At 41.0% G+C, this 15,415-nt stretch overlaps 1 protein-coding gene across 1 annotated transcript in view; it reads right to left on the bottom strand.

Moving 5' to 3' along the window:
* Positions 1–15,415, bottom strand: part of mybbp1a (MYB binding protein (P160) 1a) — a 100,572-nt gene that overhangs the window by 22,796 nt on the left and 62,361 nt on the right. The window contains exons 20-23 of the mRNA XM_063031494.1: positions 12,892–13,026; positions 11,527–11,623; positions 7,141–7,272; positions 4,208–4,276 (exon numbers count right to left, since the gene is read on the bottom strand). Coding sequence (XP_062887564.1) covers positions 4,208–4,276; positions 7,141–7,272; positions 11,527–11,623; positions 12,892–13,026 — 433 coding nt within the window. The remainder of the gene's footprint in view (positions 1–4,207; positions 4,277–7,140; positions 7,273–11,526; positions 11,624–12,891; positions 13,027–15,415) is intronic.

The raw sequence follows: 15,415 nt of genomic DNA, 5'->3' as shown, positions 1-15,415 counted from the left end.
GAATCTATCAACTTCCGCTTTGAATATACCCACGAACTTGGCCTCCACTGCAGTCTGTGGCAGAGCATTCCACAGATTCACTACTCGCTGGTTAAAAAAATTCCTCCTTACCTCTATTCTAAAAGGTCACCCTTCAATTTTGAAGCTGTGCTCTCTAGTGCTGGATACCCCCACCAAAGGAAACATCCTTCCCACATCCAACCATTCAACTTATCTAGTCCTTTCAACATCTGGTAGGTTTCAATGCGATCCCCACGCATTCTTTTAAGTTCCAGTGAGTAGAGGCCCAAAGCTGCCAAACGCTCCTCATATGTTAACCCCTTCATTCCTAGAATCATTCTCATGAACCTCCTCTGGACACTCTTCAATGACAGTACATGATTTCTGAGACAAGGGGCCTAAAACTGTTGACAATACTCCAAAAGCAGCCTAATACCTTAAAAATCTTCAGCATTATCTCCTTTTTATATTCTATTAGCCTTGAAATAAACGCCAACATTGCACTTGCCTTCTTTACCACAGACTCAACCCTGTGGATTAACCTTTTGGGAGTCTTGCATGAGGACTTCTAAATCCCATTGCACCTCTGATGTTTGAACCTTCTCCCCATTTACACAAGAGTCCACACTATTGTTCCTTTTACCAAATGCATTATCATACATTTCCCAACAATGTATTCCATCTGTCACGTTTTTGCCTAGTCTCCCAATTTAAGTCTTGCTGCAATCACATTGCTTCCTGAGCACGACCTACCTCTCTACTTATCTTCGTTTTATTTGCAAATTTTGCCACAAAGCCATCAATTCTGTTATCTAAATCACTGACAAACAATGTGAAAAGTAATGCTCTCAATACTGACCCCTGAGGAACACCACGAGACATTGGCAGCCAACCAGAAAAGGCCCCTTTTATTCCCACTCACTGCCTCCTGCCTGTCAGCCATTCCTTTATCCATGTCAGTATATTTCCTGTAACACCATAGGATTTTATCTTGTTAAGCAGCCTTACGTGAGGCACCTTATCAAATGCTTTCTGAAAATCTAAGTAAATGACATCCACTGCCTCTCCTTCGTTCACCCTGCTTGTTACTTTCTTAAACAATTCTAACAGATCCGTCAGGCAAGATTTCACTTCACAGAAACCATGCTGACTTTGACTTATTTTATCATTAGACTCCAAGTACCCCAAAACCTCGTCCTTAATATTGGACTCCAACACTTTCCCAACCACTGAGGTTAGGCTAACTGGCCTATAATTTCCTCCCTTCTTAAAGTTTGGAGTGACATTTGCAATTTTTTCAGTCCTCCGGAACCATGCCAAAATCAAGTGATTCTTGAAAGATCATGACCAATGCATCCGTTATCTTGTCAGCAAACTCTTTCAGGACTCTGGGATGTAGTCCATCTGGTCCAGGTGACATATCTACTTAAGACCTTTCAGTTTGCCTAGCACTTCTGAGGTGAGAGTTGATATTGGACAAATGGAAAAATATGCTGGTGAGGTAGTAATGGGGGACAAAGAAATGGCAGAAGTACTTTGCTTCAGTCTTTACTGTGGAAGACACTAGCTATATGCCAGAGGTCCGTAAGTGTCAAGGAGCGGGAGTGAGTACAATTGCTATTACAAAGGAAAAAATTCACTAGGTGCAATTAATGTCACAGAAATGTATACAATATCCTCCTAGGCACCATCATCCTCCTATGCTCCCTTTGCAATCTCAACCCCACATCTTGGCTACTATTTGGAGGCCTACAAATGATTACTATAATGTTTTTTTACTCTTACAGTTTCTTAAATCCACCCACAAACATTCAACATTCTCTATTCCTATGTTACCTCTTTCTAAAGATCTAATTCCATCTCTTATCAATACAGCCACACCACTACCTATGCCTTCCTGCCTGTCCTTTCAGTACAAAAGTATATCCTTTGATGTTAAGCTCCCAACTATGACCTTCTTTCGGCCACGACTCAGTGACGCCCACAATGTCATACCGACCAATCTCTAATTGCGCCATGAGTTCATCCACCTTATTCCGAATGCTATGCGCATTTCAATAAAGCATCTTCAGTCCTGCATTCTTCGCCCTTATGAATTTTGCCTCTGTGATACAGCTCAACTCTTTGCTCCGTCTGCAGTTGCACCCAGTGAGGATGAGCCAGGTGCAAATCCAACTGAATATTCTTTGCTAGTTAATCCAGCAATTATATTAATTATATATAGGGCCTGGGCTTATTAGTAGACCAAGGAGCTGAATTATAGAAGCAAGGTGAATATGATTACCTTTGACACTAAAGTATCATTTGACTAAGTGTGACATCTAGAAGTAACGATAAGACGGAAATCAATGGGCAACAGAGAAAAACACTTCAATGAAATCAAGTGTTGCACAAAAGAATTTAGCTGTGATTAGTAGAGGTCAACCACCCCAGAGCCAGGGCATCACTGCAGTCATTTCCCTGGGCAGTGCCCAAAATCTACCATCTTCAGCTGCTTCATCAATAATCTTCCTTCTCTAATAAACTTGTTAATGACCGCACAATGTTCAATTGCATTTCCTATATCTCAATAAATAATGCAGCTAGATCTCGATATAATTCAGCCATAGGCTGGTAAATCACACCTAATATTCACAATGTAAAGCCTTTGACCATCTTCAACATGAGCAATACCAGTGACCTACCGTTATTATGCAATTATTTTTACCATCGTCAAGGTTCTCACCATCCACATTCTGGAAAGAATTCTTGATCAGAAACTTAATTAGACCAAATATACAAATGCTACAGGGCTTCCTTAAGGTTGTCATAACCATGGGTGGGGGGGGGGGGGTGGCAGCGGAAGAGTTTAGTGGGGATAACTTCCCATTAACTATTAAATGCTCTTATTGACATGCATCTCAAATAGCCGCAAACAACCAAGTCCAGCTCCTGGGCTTCACGTGTGGCCTGGCTACTAAGACCGGCAAAACCGTTTCTGCTGCCAGGAGAAGGGTTATTGTTGTCTTAAAAACCAGTCACACTGGGTGGACGACGCTAGTCAGCTGTGGTTGGCAGCTCATCTAAGAGAAGGAAAATTCTGATTTCAAACCTCTTCTGCCTTGCAGCTATACCCACTGATAGGGAAGGCTTTGGGAGTGAACTCCAAGGAAAATTCTGGAGCTGGAGTCCCTAAGGCAGCCCTACATTAAGTTCAGCGCTGACTGGCAACTCCTGTAACACAGCTGCTGCCTACTGTATCAGTCTATGCCATTCCTTTGGATTCACTAGCTGCGTGGAGAGGAGGACACACCGACATTTGCTTGGGCACACTATCAACTGCAGCTTCTCCAAGCTGCACTCCAACTTCGAGATATGTCATCACTGACCCTACAGCCAGCAACATTATGGCAGTAGATGGACTACTGTTTAAAGAGACAGTTCAACATCATCTTTTTAAGAACGCTTAGGGTTAGACAACACTGGGCTTGTCAGTGATGCCTAGATTACATAAAATAAGAGTAAAAATGCTAAGTAGTTTTGCTAGATCATTACAGAGCACAAGTCTCATTTGAACTACTGTAGACAACATCTCTACGTGCATGCCCATGACAGGGTGCAAAGGAAAAGCATGAGGAAATGGGTTTGACAGAAATGCAGATGGATTATCCATCCATGGTGAAGATGAACAATAATGACCAGGGAAGTGGAAACTGTCGAAATGACAGAGTGCAGATGAGAAGAGACTGGATCAGGGGAGGAATGATGAGGAAAATTAGTCATGTGTAGAGAAACTGAGATTGTTCACCTCAGATCAGAGGTTAAGGGAAGATTTAACAAACGTTCAATGAGGGGATTTGATAGTGTCGTTAGAGCTGTTAAGTAGTGGGCTAGCAAAGCAATAAAACAAGGATAAATTGTGTTATTCAGTGAACTGATATGATGTGGTTTGCATTCCCTGAAAAGGGCAATGTAAATGTATCCACCTGAGATAAAAAAATGAAAACCTACAGGAAAAGCCTAATTAGAGCTTTCAATGACATGGAGCAAACACGATAGTGAAACTGCATCAGCAGAGATTCCAGAACTGTAACAACACCCACTTTGCAAGGAATATTCTTCCTCTTACCATTTTCTCCAGACAGCACACAATTTTCATAAGACTTGATTAGAATAAAATCTGCTCAAGTTCAATTAAATGAATGGATCTGAGTGTATTGTTCCTTACCCGCTGGTGTTCCCTAACTCCATCAGTGATGGACACAATGGCAAGTGGCAATAAACGATTACACATGACCTGAAATAGACAGGGAGAACAATTCATATTAGTAAATTCACCTAACAGAATGAGCATCCTAGTGAATAACAGTCATGTTATAGTACCTACAAACAGCTGAAAATGTTACAAGTAGACCTTGCCAGGAAATGTACAACATACAGGAGAACCGCCTGACAACATAGCCCAATAAGGTAACTGCACAGTTCTGGCTGGGCTTTGACAAGCATTGCTAATACTCAGGAATATGCATTCAGAAGTGGAATTGGTGAAATACAGAAGTTGACCTATCTAAACCATACAGGCTCTCAGTAGCTCAATCCATTAAATTTCATTTCCTTCTTTTTGCCACAAAACTCTTCAGATTATATTCCCTTTTGCAAGCCCTGACTGTTTTGTGCTACCACCATTTTCACAGGCACAAGTTTCAGATTGCTATTGAATTCTGAATGCAGAACTTTCCCTCGCACGACCATCACCTCCAACTGCACTATATCTTTGGGCCAAAATGGTAAATATGTTCCACTTAGTCCTTCCTCTATCCACTAATGGGAACTGCTTCGCTGTTTTACCTACTAATTCAGTTATAATCTTGTACAGCTCCCTCAAATCTCCTCTCAATTTTCTTAGCTCTAAGGAGGTGCTGTCAGAAAGACTGCAGTCAAAATTCAGATATTAATCTCGAAATGCACAACACATTTTAATATTTCATATTCTGGGCTCCTGAGGTACTGAACACTCAGTTTTGAAGCTACATTTATATTGTAGAACTGTCTAACTGTAATAAAACTCAGGACTTCAGTGGTGCCAGAGTGGCACATTTTCCAGACTAGTGTACATTATTCCTATTAATAGACACACAAAACAGTATTTCATCCCTTAAGTAAATTTCACAGTGATAGACATTTTTCAGTGAACCCAGGTGAGTTGAAGGCGGCAGCATAGGAAAGAACGACCCAGTGAGTTTAAAAGGAGAGTAAGAATAAAGTCTGAGTGAACTCAAAAGGCGGTTAGGGAATGGTGCCCAGAGAATTTAAAAGGGCCCAAGGAACAAGACACTGGTGAGTTTAAGAGTCTTAGGAACAGAGCTCTGATGAGTTTAAAGAGAGCGCAGAAACCAAAACATTAGGACTTAACCAAAGAACAAGGTAGTGGATTATTGAAATTTTAGTGTACCAAGATTTTGTGTAATGTATATATATTTTAAAATATATATTTATATTTTTAATTTATTAAGTATTTATTTTAAAGGAATAATGAAAACTTTTAAAGAAAACATTCACAATTTCACTATATTCTCAATGCAATCCATAGAGACCGCTACGAGCTTTTTCTTCACCAATGGCATTTCCACTAACGAGATGATCATCTAAGTTTATTGTGAACGATCGGCTCGGTATGTTGAGAGGAAGTCTTAAGCATAGCTGTACATTACAGTATGAAGCAGATTCACAGTAGGATGCACCTACATATCACGCACCTCAGCCAAAACAGCGACCACTTTGAAAAAGGACAGTCTTTAAAAATCTATTTACTGATCTGATGAAAGGATGCATTCTTCAATAGCTGGGATTCAACTAATACTTACACCATAAAAGGAGAGCATGCATTAAAGATATCTTCTCATTTGACTATGAGCAAACACTATTTAGTGCAGGAACTAATAAAGGAACCAACTACAAAACAAGGAGGAGAAGATGGCGGCGCACCTGCACATGCGCAGCCCTCTGGTGAAAAATGATATCGTATCTGTTAAATAGGGGCCGTGGACAATTCTGATTTGATGGAGAATGGACGTGAAAGCACAGAGGAACATCTGGAGAAATTCCTGAAACGCTCCTTCACTGCTGTCATTACTGCGTGGTCAGGAATCTTGCCGAGGGTAGGCCTCAAAATCCCCGGCCTTGCCTGCCTTTGGCGACCGAGAAGGAGGTCAAATCATTCAGACAGAGATGGCGCTCAGAGATGTTGGAGAGCTGATCAGAGCTCAAAGTTTTCAGATGACTCAGAGTCGGATTGTGGTCGGCATGGCAGGGAGAGTTTTTCTTCCTTCTCCCGTCTGTGCGAGATGTGGGAGATTTGAGAGACTTTGAACTTTACTGTGCTCATGGACTTCTTCATCAAGTTATGGTATTGTTGCACTGTTGTAACTATATGTTATAATTATGTGGTTTTGTCAGTTTTTTCAGTTTCGGTCTGTCCTGTGTTTTGTGATATCACACTGGAGGAAATATTGTATCATTTTTTAATGCATGCATTACTAAATGACAATAAAAGAGGACTGCGTGTCTTCATAATCTAAAAAAACAATCAAGTAGGAAGATCCAAGGTTCAGTGAAACCTAATCATGTTACAGGATACTTTTTATACCTTAATATTCCTGGATTGGGTCTTGCAGACATAAAAAGACTATTCAGCCGGATCAGGATATGTTCAGACAATGCAGGCATCCCAAAGAGGAACAGTTTATCCTAACTTTCTAACTACTTTCATATTAAACACTGCATTTTGAGGGATCCCAGCACCACTAAGCCATGCTGAATGGCTAATGTCAGTAGAATTGGCATCAGTACCCAAGGCTAAGGAGGGAAAGAAGAAAATACCAAGACATGTCCTTGCTCCCTGACCATGATCAATCTTTCGAAGCATGCAGACAGTCCAGATTCAGTCAGCCGTTACTGTAGTCAATCCCAGATCAATCTCATTGAATGAACGGGCAGCAAGACATGCAGACTTGTACCCAGCACAGGCATTAATACTTTTAGCAGCAGGAAGGAACACGAGAGAGGGAACACCAAACATACATTTTTCTAAGCATATGTATTCTCTTCACAGTATAGTTTGCAATTCTGCCTTACTTAAAACCCAAGCTCCATCACACTTACAGGAAAACGACTGAAGAGATCGATGAACATAGACCCAGTCAGGGAACTCTTCCTTCTGGTCATAAACTGGGTCAGTGCACTCTGATAAAGTTCAGTCACTCGGTTAATATCCAAGTTTCCAAATGAATCAACCTGTAACACACAGATGTCAGGCGGAGTCTGTTCCCACTACTAGAACCATGGAAAATGCAATCAAAATTAGTGTTTTTTTTGTGGAGATACAAAATAATGTAGTTGCTGGATTCTGCAGTAACAATCTGCCAGAGGAACTCAGTGGAAGGAAAGGATTTGTCAATGTTTCAGTTGAAACTCCATATCAGGGTCTTGACCTGAAAAGTCGATAATTCCTTCTCCCATCTTACAGACACTACTCGACCTGCTGAGATCCTCCAGCAGATTGCTAAACATTTTTATATTGGATTTTTGACTGAACAATATGCATTCTTTCCAATATTAATTAATAACATTGCTAGGTGAGCTAACTCACCAACCTACAACCCCCGCCCCCCCAAGCTAGAAGCTCCTGCCATCAGTTGACTGACACTGTCAATATCCCAGCCCTTACAAACAGAGTAGCGACCATCGCCCAGACAGCCAGCTTTCTCTTCCCCTGTGGTAAATGACAGAACCTTGTTCAGCATGTCTGACCCATCACCCACACTTATAACAAGGCAGATGGTGAGGGATGGGTTATAGCTGAGCTCATTGTACCAGATTACTCAATATGGATTTACAACTGAGCTTTGACCAACAGAGAGCATTACAATTACATGCAGTTAATTGCTCATTGTAGGTTGCTCATACTATATATAGAAAGCACAGAATGCAGCACAGTCAATAAGGAAGCCTGGTCACTCATGCGTGTGACAGACTTGGGTATTCCACACTCTGCAGTGTGCAAGCTGTTTAGAATAGCAAGAGTGAGCCAGAAATGTCAGAGCTGCATTTCCTCCAAAAGACTGTGGATCAAATTGCACAATCATTGCTTGTACCAGAAGGACCAAATCAGCAGAGTCTGCAGTAGCTTTTTCAGTGCAGTTTCCTCATTAAAGGCAAGTCAACAGCACCAATTATCGTTACAGATACTTTCAGGAGACTGTTTACTTGCTCCAAATCAGTGTAAGCAGTGGTTCAGCAGGTAGTGCTCTCCCGTATCAAAACTTCAGGTTCAGGTCCTACTCAGACTTCAGCAGGCCAGCACTGAGCAAGTGGAAACTGTCAAAGCCCTTTTATTGAATGAGATGTTAAACCCCATCTGCTGCATCATTTTGAAAAGGGTAATTTCCTTGCATTGGCTAATGCCCTCAACCAACAAAACCAACTTTCCTGGTCATTATTCAGTGAGGAATCTTGTGAGCATGAAATGATAATTACTTTCCCTAAATTATAAGGGAGTGCATTATAAAAGGGTATTTCTTGGCTGGGGACATTCTGAAATGGATATGGAAGACACCATACAAATGAAAAACTCCCTTTCCCATTTAAAGTTCATCATGGAGTTGATGCGAACAATTAAATTTTTCATCTTTAGACTTAATCCAGAGGGTACAAGAGTCAGTTTATATAGAATGGTCAGTGCTGTTTTATAGAAGAAATCACAATGATTGGGATCTGCATAGTGAGCTTTCAAACCCCATTCTATGCAAGGTTATCTGATACTTTATGGAAATCTCATGAATTGAAAGGAGATAGGGGTTGTGATTCAACCACAGGGCTGATGGACAGTCAGTAAATGATTGTGTTTTTGGATGTATGCATGATGAATAGGTTGAGTGAACTTAGCCTTTTCTCCTTGGAGCGACGGAGGATGAGAGGTGACCTGATAGAGGCGTACAAGATAATGAGAGGCATTGATCGTGTGGATAGTTAGAGGCTTTCCCCCAGGGCTGAAATGGCTAGCACCAGAGGGCATAGTTTTAAGGTGTTTGGAAGTAGGTACAAAGGAGATGTCAGGGGTAAGCTTTTTTACACAGAGTGTGGTGAATGAGTGGAATGGGCTGCCAGCAGCGGTGGTGGAGGTGGAAACAATAGGGTCTTTTAAGAGACTCCTGGATGGCTACATGGAGCTTAGAAAAATAGAGGGCTATGGGTAAAGCCTAGGTAGTCCTAAGGTAGGGACATGCTTGGCATAGCTTTGTGGGCCGAAGGGCCTGTATTGTGCTGTATGTTTTCTATGTTCTATGAAACAGTCAATGTATAAATCAAACCTCAAATCCACAACAAAAAACGAAAAGCAGACAAATGACGCTGAATTAGTCTGTCAGACATTACCCACAGGCTGACACAAATCTGAGAAAGATGTCCCCTTATACCTTCAAAATTAATACAGTGCTAAGATTTCAGTGCTTGAGAAACACAAAACATATCTGCATTGGCAAGCAACTGTGAAAGGAAAATTACAGGCTCCAAATTTCTGCCCTGATGTTATGGTAACAATTATGTGTTAAGACATATACACTCTCAAAGATGATAATGAAAATTAACCTCTGCATACACTATTAAAACCTTCAGTGTAAAGATCACTGCTTGATTACTGAGAAGCATTGTGGGACTTGGCAAGGCAGATATGGAGATGATGTTTCCCCAAGCTGGGATATCTTCTACCAATGTGAGGTGGAAGACAGGGAGGGAGGGAATAGCCAATGGCTCAAAATAAGAGTCACTCATTCAGAACAGAGATGAGAAAAATTCTTCTCATCTGTGTACCAAATGTGAAGTTTTAGAATTCTCTATCCATGAGGCTGTGCAGGCTAAGAGAGTTTTGTATATTAAGGACATTAGGTATCTGAGAAAGTGGCACTTGAGATCATAACAGATAGCAGAAAAGGTATGATGAGTGACAATGACCTACTCCTGTTTCCATTTCTTAAATTTCTAACATTCTTAAGTCAGAGTGCAATGGGCAAAGATAGATCTAAGGCACAGGAGTGTAGAATGCAAAAACTGTTATGCACAAGATATTAAATTCTGTACAAGAGACTAAAGGAGGATAGGAAGAATACAGAAATGATGCTTATTGGTCAGGATGAATGGAAGACAGCAAAACAGTTTGAATTTAGATTGGGAACACCTTTTAAAAAAAGAACTCCTGCATGGGCATACATGCTGCTGTACTTATTACCAATTTTTATTGCCATTGAACTAAGGGGTTAAGAATACGGATTGGGGTGCATGCATCACATGTGAGACTGATCAGTTAATAGTGACAGATTTCCACCCAGAATGTCATTAGCGAATCATAACTTTTCTGATAAACTGGCTTTAAATTTCTTAGATGCCTTAGAATTTACATTCACATTGCTGCTTCACTGGCGGCTTTAACTGCTATGCCAATAACAATCAATTAATATCTGGCTTAAGCATCCACAGGACATGGCAGTAACCCTTCATCACTGGCAGTCAGTCACAGAGAGGAGTGAGGTGTGAGAGCATGGGAAACAGAGAGGGGGAGAGGGCACAAGAGGAAATAAAGAGTAAAATGTATAAAATGTCATATTCAACAAACCTATTCAAAATCTGACACAAAATGTTTGATTTAGAATTTTAGTGTGCATGTTGCAGCCTTGGATTGTTAAGTAACGGGGCGGACTTTGATTTGTACACAATCTTTCACTTGTGGGGCAGGAGCTTGATTACACCCAGATCTAGCAAAGGGGCTAGCTTTTTTAAATAAATGTATGGGTAAATTTCAGGGCACAAACATAATCCTTTTCCTCTCTACTAATGCCAAAACCAATCTAACCCCTTCCTCTGTGTCTTCATCATCTTACACCATGACTAACCCTAACATTCTTTTGCAGTACTTTAAAATCAGTCCAATACTTTTCTTATGCACCCTCAGATTTAATATGTTATTTATTTGGCTACATACTTTTCAATTTAAAAGTGTCCCATTTTTATCAGGTACACAAAAGGTGGAAGAGAACCAAGTGTTCTCATCAACTTCTTGATGCATTTTGAAAGCCTTGCCTTAATGAGGCTCCTTTCACAAGGCAATTTGCAGTTCATTAAACACTCAATGTATTCAAACCCACTAAAGCAATATGGCAGCCAAAAAGCAGCAACTGAGAAAAGAAACTGCCCACATGGTGAAGTAGGAATTATTCCTGTTTTATGAACTAATGCACATCGTCAGTGTAAAAAACCTTTTTTAATTGTACAACAGCTGCTCAATGATTTCTTAAGATAATTTTGGGTGACAGAGAAGTTTCTTTCCCCCACACTTCACATTCCTTGCATTAATATGTACTGTTTACTTAACATGAACAATTAGACTTTTTTTTGCATAAATCATTGGGTTTCTTATTGGACCATTACTATAGCCATTATCACTGGTAGCTGCCTGGTAGCAGAATATCTCCATACATCCTAGCCTGATCCACGTACCTGTCTAGTTTCAGATTTTTCCTTATCTTCACCCCTGCCAGTTACAGCTGGTTTGATCGTTTTCCCTTTCAGAACTCTGAAGAGATAAAGGGCTCCACTGCCAAATACAGGTAATGAGATAGTTAGGAACAAGCAGTCCATCGGATATTGCCTCTCAACCCAACTCTTATCACCAAAATAAAGATTAATCAGTCAATCAATGAGATTGAAATTCTGAAAACAAATTTCAGAAGTTTCGAGGAAATTGAACTGAACAGAGCTGAGAGAAAATAGATATTAAACATTTTCATTAACATACTGTCTTTCACAACCTCTAAAAACTGCCAAATGTAGTATCTTTTGAAGTACATTCACATTGCAATTTATAAAGCTTGGCAGTCAATTTCCTGTGAACAATAATCTAAAAATAACCAAATAAAGTATTTTTAAAGTGATGATGATTGAGGGATGAACACTGGACAGGGAGAACTTTTGTAAGGTTTTATGTGATATATGACCCTTTACCTTCAAATGAATTTAACGTATCAATCACAAGACAGCACCTCAGGCACAACAACATTCCCTCAGAACCAGCACTTTCAAGTAGAACTTAACCTCGCAATCATTTCATCCCCGTCACTGAACTACGGCTGTCATGGTGGTTAATAAGGATGAAACCAGAGTAGGTTCACACATTTCATGAATTATGGAATACCTGGTATTTTGGGAGCAGGATGAGTGGCAAATACGTTTATGTTACTTGAGTGAGACACCACCTGACCCACTAAACATTGGTGTTTCTTCAATTTTCCTTTCTATTAAGGATGTATTGAGAGCCATGATTAGCAAACAAGAAACAACCTACAGCCTACCCTGATACCTCTCACATCCTTGCCGGGGACTTAAATCAGGCTAGCTTGAAGAAATCTCTGTACAATTACCAACAGCACACTACCTGCAGCACCAGCACACCCAACACACTCGACCACTTCTGCACTATTATGAATGCCTACCATTCCATCGCTAGACTGTATTTCTGGAATTCTGATCATCTGGCTGTCTTCCTCCGACCTGCATATAGGCAGGGGTGAAAGAGCAACTTGTGTCATACATTGCTTGGTGCAAATCATTGGCAGGTTTCCTACACTGTGACAGGAACTGCACTTAAAATAGTGACCGGTATCACGTAAATGAAAGACTTTCTAACTTCAAAGTAATACATGTTACCTTGGCTTTTGAAAAAATATTGACATACAAACCAAATCCTGACCAAGCAGCTCTCTCCCCTCTGTAATCTGTGAACCCAACTCTGCAACCCCTGATCATCCAGTTCATGATGAGCCAATCAGCTCACACAGTGAATCTTGTTACATGCAAATGTTCTACCTGAAGTAGTAAAGTGACACGGAAGAATCTGCTTGCTTGGAGGCTTGAGTCATCAATCGCTCCATCAACTTGTGTAAGTCCTCCTTCATCTCTGAGATGTCTTGGCAGTAGCTCTTGGCTTTGCAGAGCTGATTCCTGCAGAAGCAGTGTGGAGATGCTCAAAGTTACAGAAAAATTACAGATCTCAGTGAGACATTATCAAGACAAGACCTACATGATCAGGCTGAATGTAGGAGGGGCAACTGAACCTGCTCCTGACTGTTCCTGTTTCCCCCCCAATCATCTACTAAGACACAAGAAGTTGCCATTCATCCCACTGGGTCCAGGCTGGCTTCCAGAAGAACAATCCCATCAGCCCACCTCCTTTCTCCTATTTCCTTGGAACACTTCAATATATTCTTCCTCCTGTGCCCATCAACTCTGATTCTATAGTTATAAAGTACAGCACAGAAACAGGCCCCTTGTGCTGAACCATTTAAGCTGACTACTCCCAAACACCTGCACTAGGACCATAGCCCTCCATACCACCACCATCCATGTACCTATCAAAACTTCTCCTAATAGTTGAAATCGAGCTCGCATGCACCATTTGTGCTGGCAGCTCAGTCCACACTCTCATGACCCTCTGAGTGAACAAGTTTCCCTTCATGTTCTCCTTAAACTTTTCACCCTTAACCCATGACCTCTGGTTGTAGTCACACCAAACCTCAGTGGAAAAATCCTGCTTGCACTTACCCTATCTATACCTCATAATTTTGTACACCTCTATGAAATCTCCTTTCAATTTTCTAAGTTCCAAAGAATAAAGTCCTAATTTATTCAATCTTTCCTCATAAACTCTGGTCCTTCAGACCCGGCAACATCCTTGTGAATTTCCTTGTAATCTTTCAACCTTATTTACATCTTTCCTGTGGTAGGTAGGCACACAATCCTCCCAAGTTAGGCCTCACCAATATTTAATACAACTTCAACATAACATCCCAGTATTGCTATTTACATACACCAAGTAGTAATTTACTTGTAATTAATCTTCTACTGGGTCTCGATGATGAGAGAGGAAACCAGAGCACCCAGGGAAAACCCGACAGAGAATCAGCAGAAAGTATGAACTCCAGCAACTATGTACCCAAGGTTAGGTTCAAACCTAGGCAGAAAGTACTAACTACTACGTCACCATGGATGGCAGAGGAACTGAATGCGTATTTTGCATCAGTCTTCACTGTGAAAGATGTCTGCAGTATACTGGACATTCAAGTGTGTCAGTCAGGGAAGTGAAGTTTGTGCAATGAAAATTACGACTGAGAAGGTGCTCAGGAAGCTTAATGGTCTGAGGGTGGATAAATCTCTTGGACCTGATGGAATGCACCCTCGGATTCTGAAGGAAGTAGCTGGAGCGAATGCCGAGGCATTAACCTATGGTCTTTCAAAAATCGATAGATTCTGGCATTGTATCGGATGACTGGAAAACTGCAAATGTTATTTCGATACGTAAGAAGCGTGGGAGGCAGCAGAAAGGAAACTATAGACTTATTAGCCTGATCAGTGGTTGTGAAGTTGTTGGAATTGATTATAGTGATGAGGTTATGGAGTACCTGGAGGCACGTGACAAGATAGGCCAAAGCCAGCATGGTTTCCAGAAAGGAAAATCCTGCCTGACTAACCTACTGCAATTCTTTGAGGAAATTACAAGGAAGGTAGACAAAGGAAATGTGGTGTACTTGGAATTTCAGAAGGCCTTTGACAAGGTGCCGCACAGGAAGCTGTTTAAGAAGAGAAGAGTCCATGGAATTACAGGGAAGTTACTAGCATGGGTGGAGCATTGGCTGGTCGGCAGAAAACAGAGAGTGAGAATAAAGGGGTCCTATTCTGGCTGGCTGCCAGTTACCAGCTGAGTTCCACAGTGGTTGATGTTGGGACCGCTGCTTTTTACAATGTATGTCAATGATTTGGACTAGGGGGTTAATGGATTTGTGGCTAAATTTGCCGATGACACAAAGATAGGTGGAGGAGCGGGTAGTGTTGAGGAAAGAGAGAGCCTGCAGAGAGACTTAGATAGTTTAGGGGAATGGGCAAAGAAGTGGAAAATGAAATACAATGTTGGAAAGTGTATGGTCATGCACTTTGGTGGAAGAAATAAACGGGCAGACTATTATTGAGATGGGGAGAGAATTCAAAATGCAGAAATACAAAAGGACTTGGGAGTACTTGTGCAAGATACTCTAAAGGTTAGTCTCCACGTTGAGTCGGTTGTGAAGAAGGCGAATGCAATGTTGGCATTCATTTCTAGAGGTACAGAATATAAGAGCAGGAATGTGATGTTGAGGCTTTATAAGGCACTCGTAAGACCACACTTGGAGTATTGTGTGCAGTTTTGGGCTCCTTATTTCAGAAAGGATATACTAACATTGGAGAGGGTTCAGAGAAGATTCACAAGATTGATTCCAGAAATGAAAGGGTTACCATATGAGGAAGGTCTGGCAGCTTTTGGTCTGTATTCCCTGGAGTTCAGGAGAATGAGGGTGGA

Source organism: Mobula hypostoma, chromosome 23, assembly GCF_963921235.1.
Source record: "Mobula hypostoma chromosome 23, sMobHyp1.1, whole genome shotgun sequence".
Classification (NCBI taxonomy): domain Eukaryota; kingdom Metazoa; phylum Chordata; class Chondrichthyes; order Myliobatiformes; family Myliobatidae; genus Mobula; species Mobula hypostoma.
Note: the sequence above shows the minus strand (reverse complement) of the source record. Positions and strands in the feature narration are given on the sequence as shown.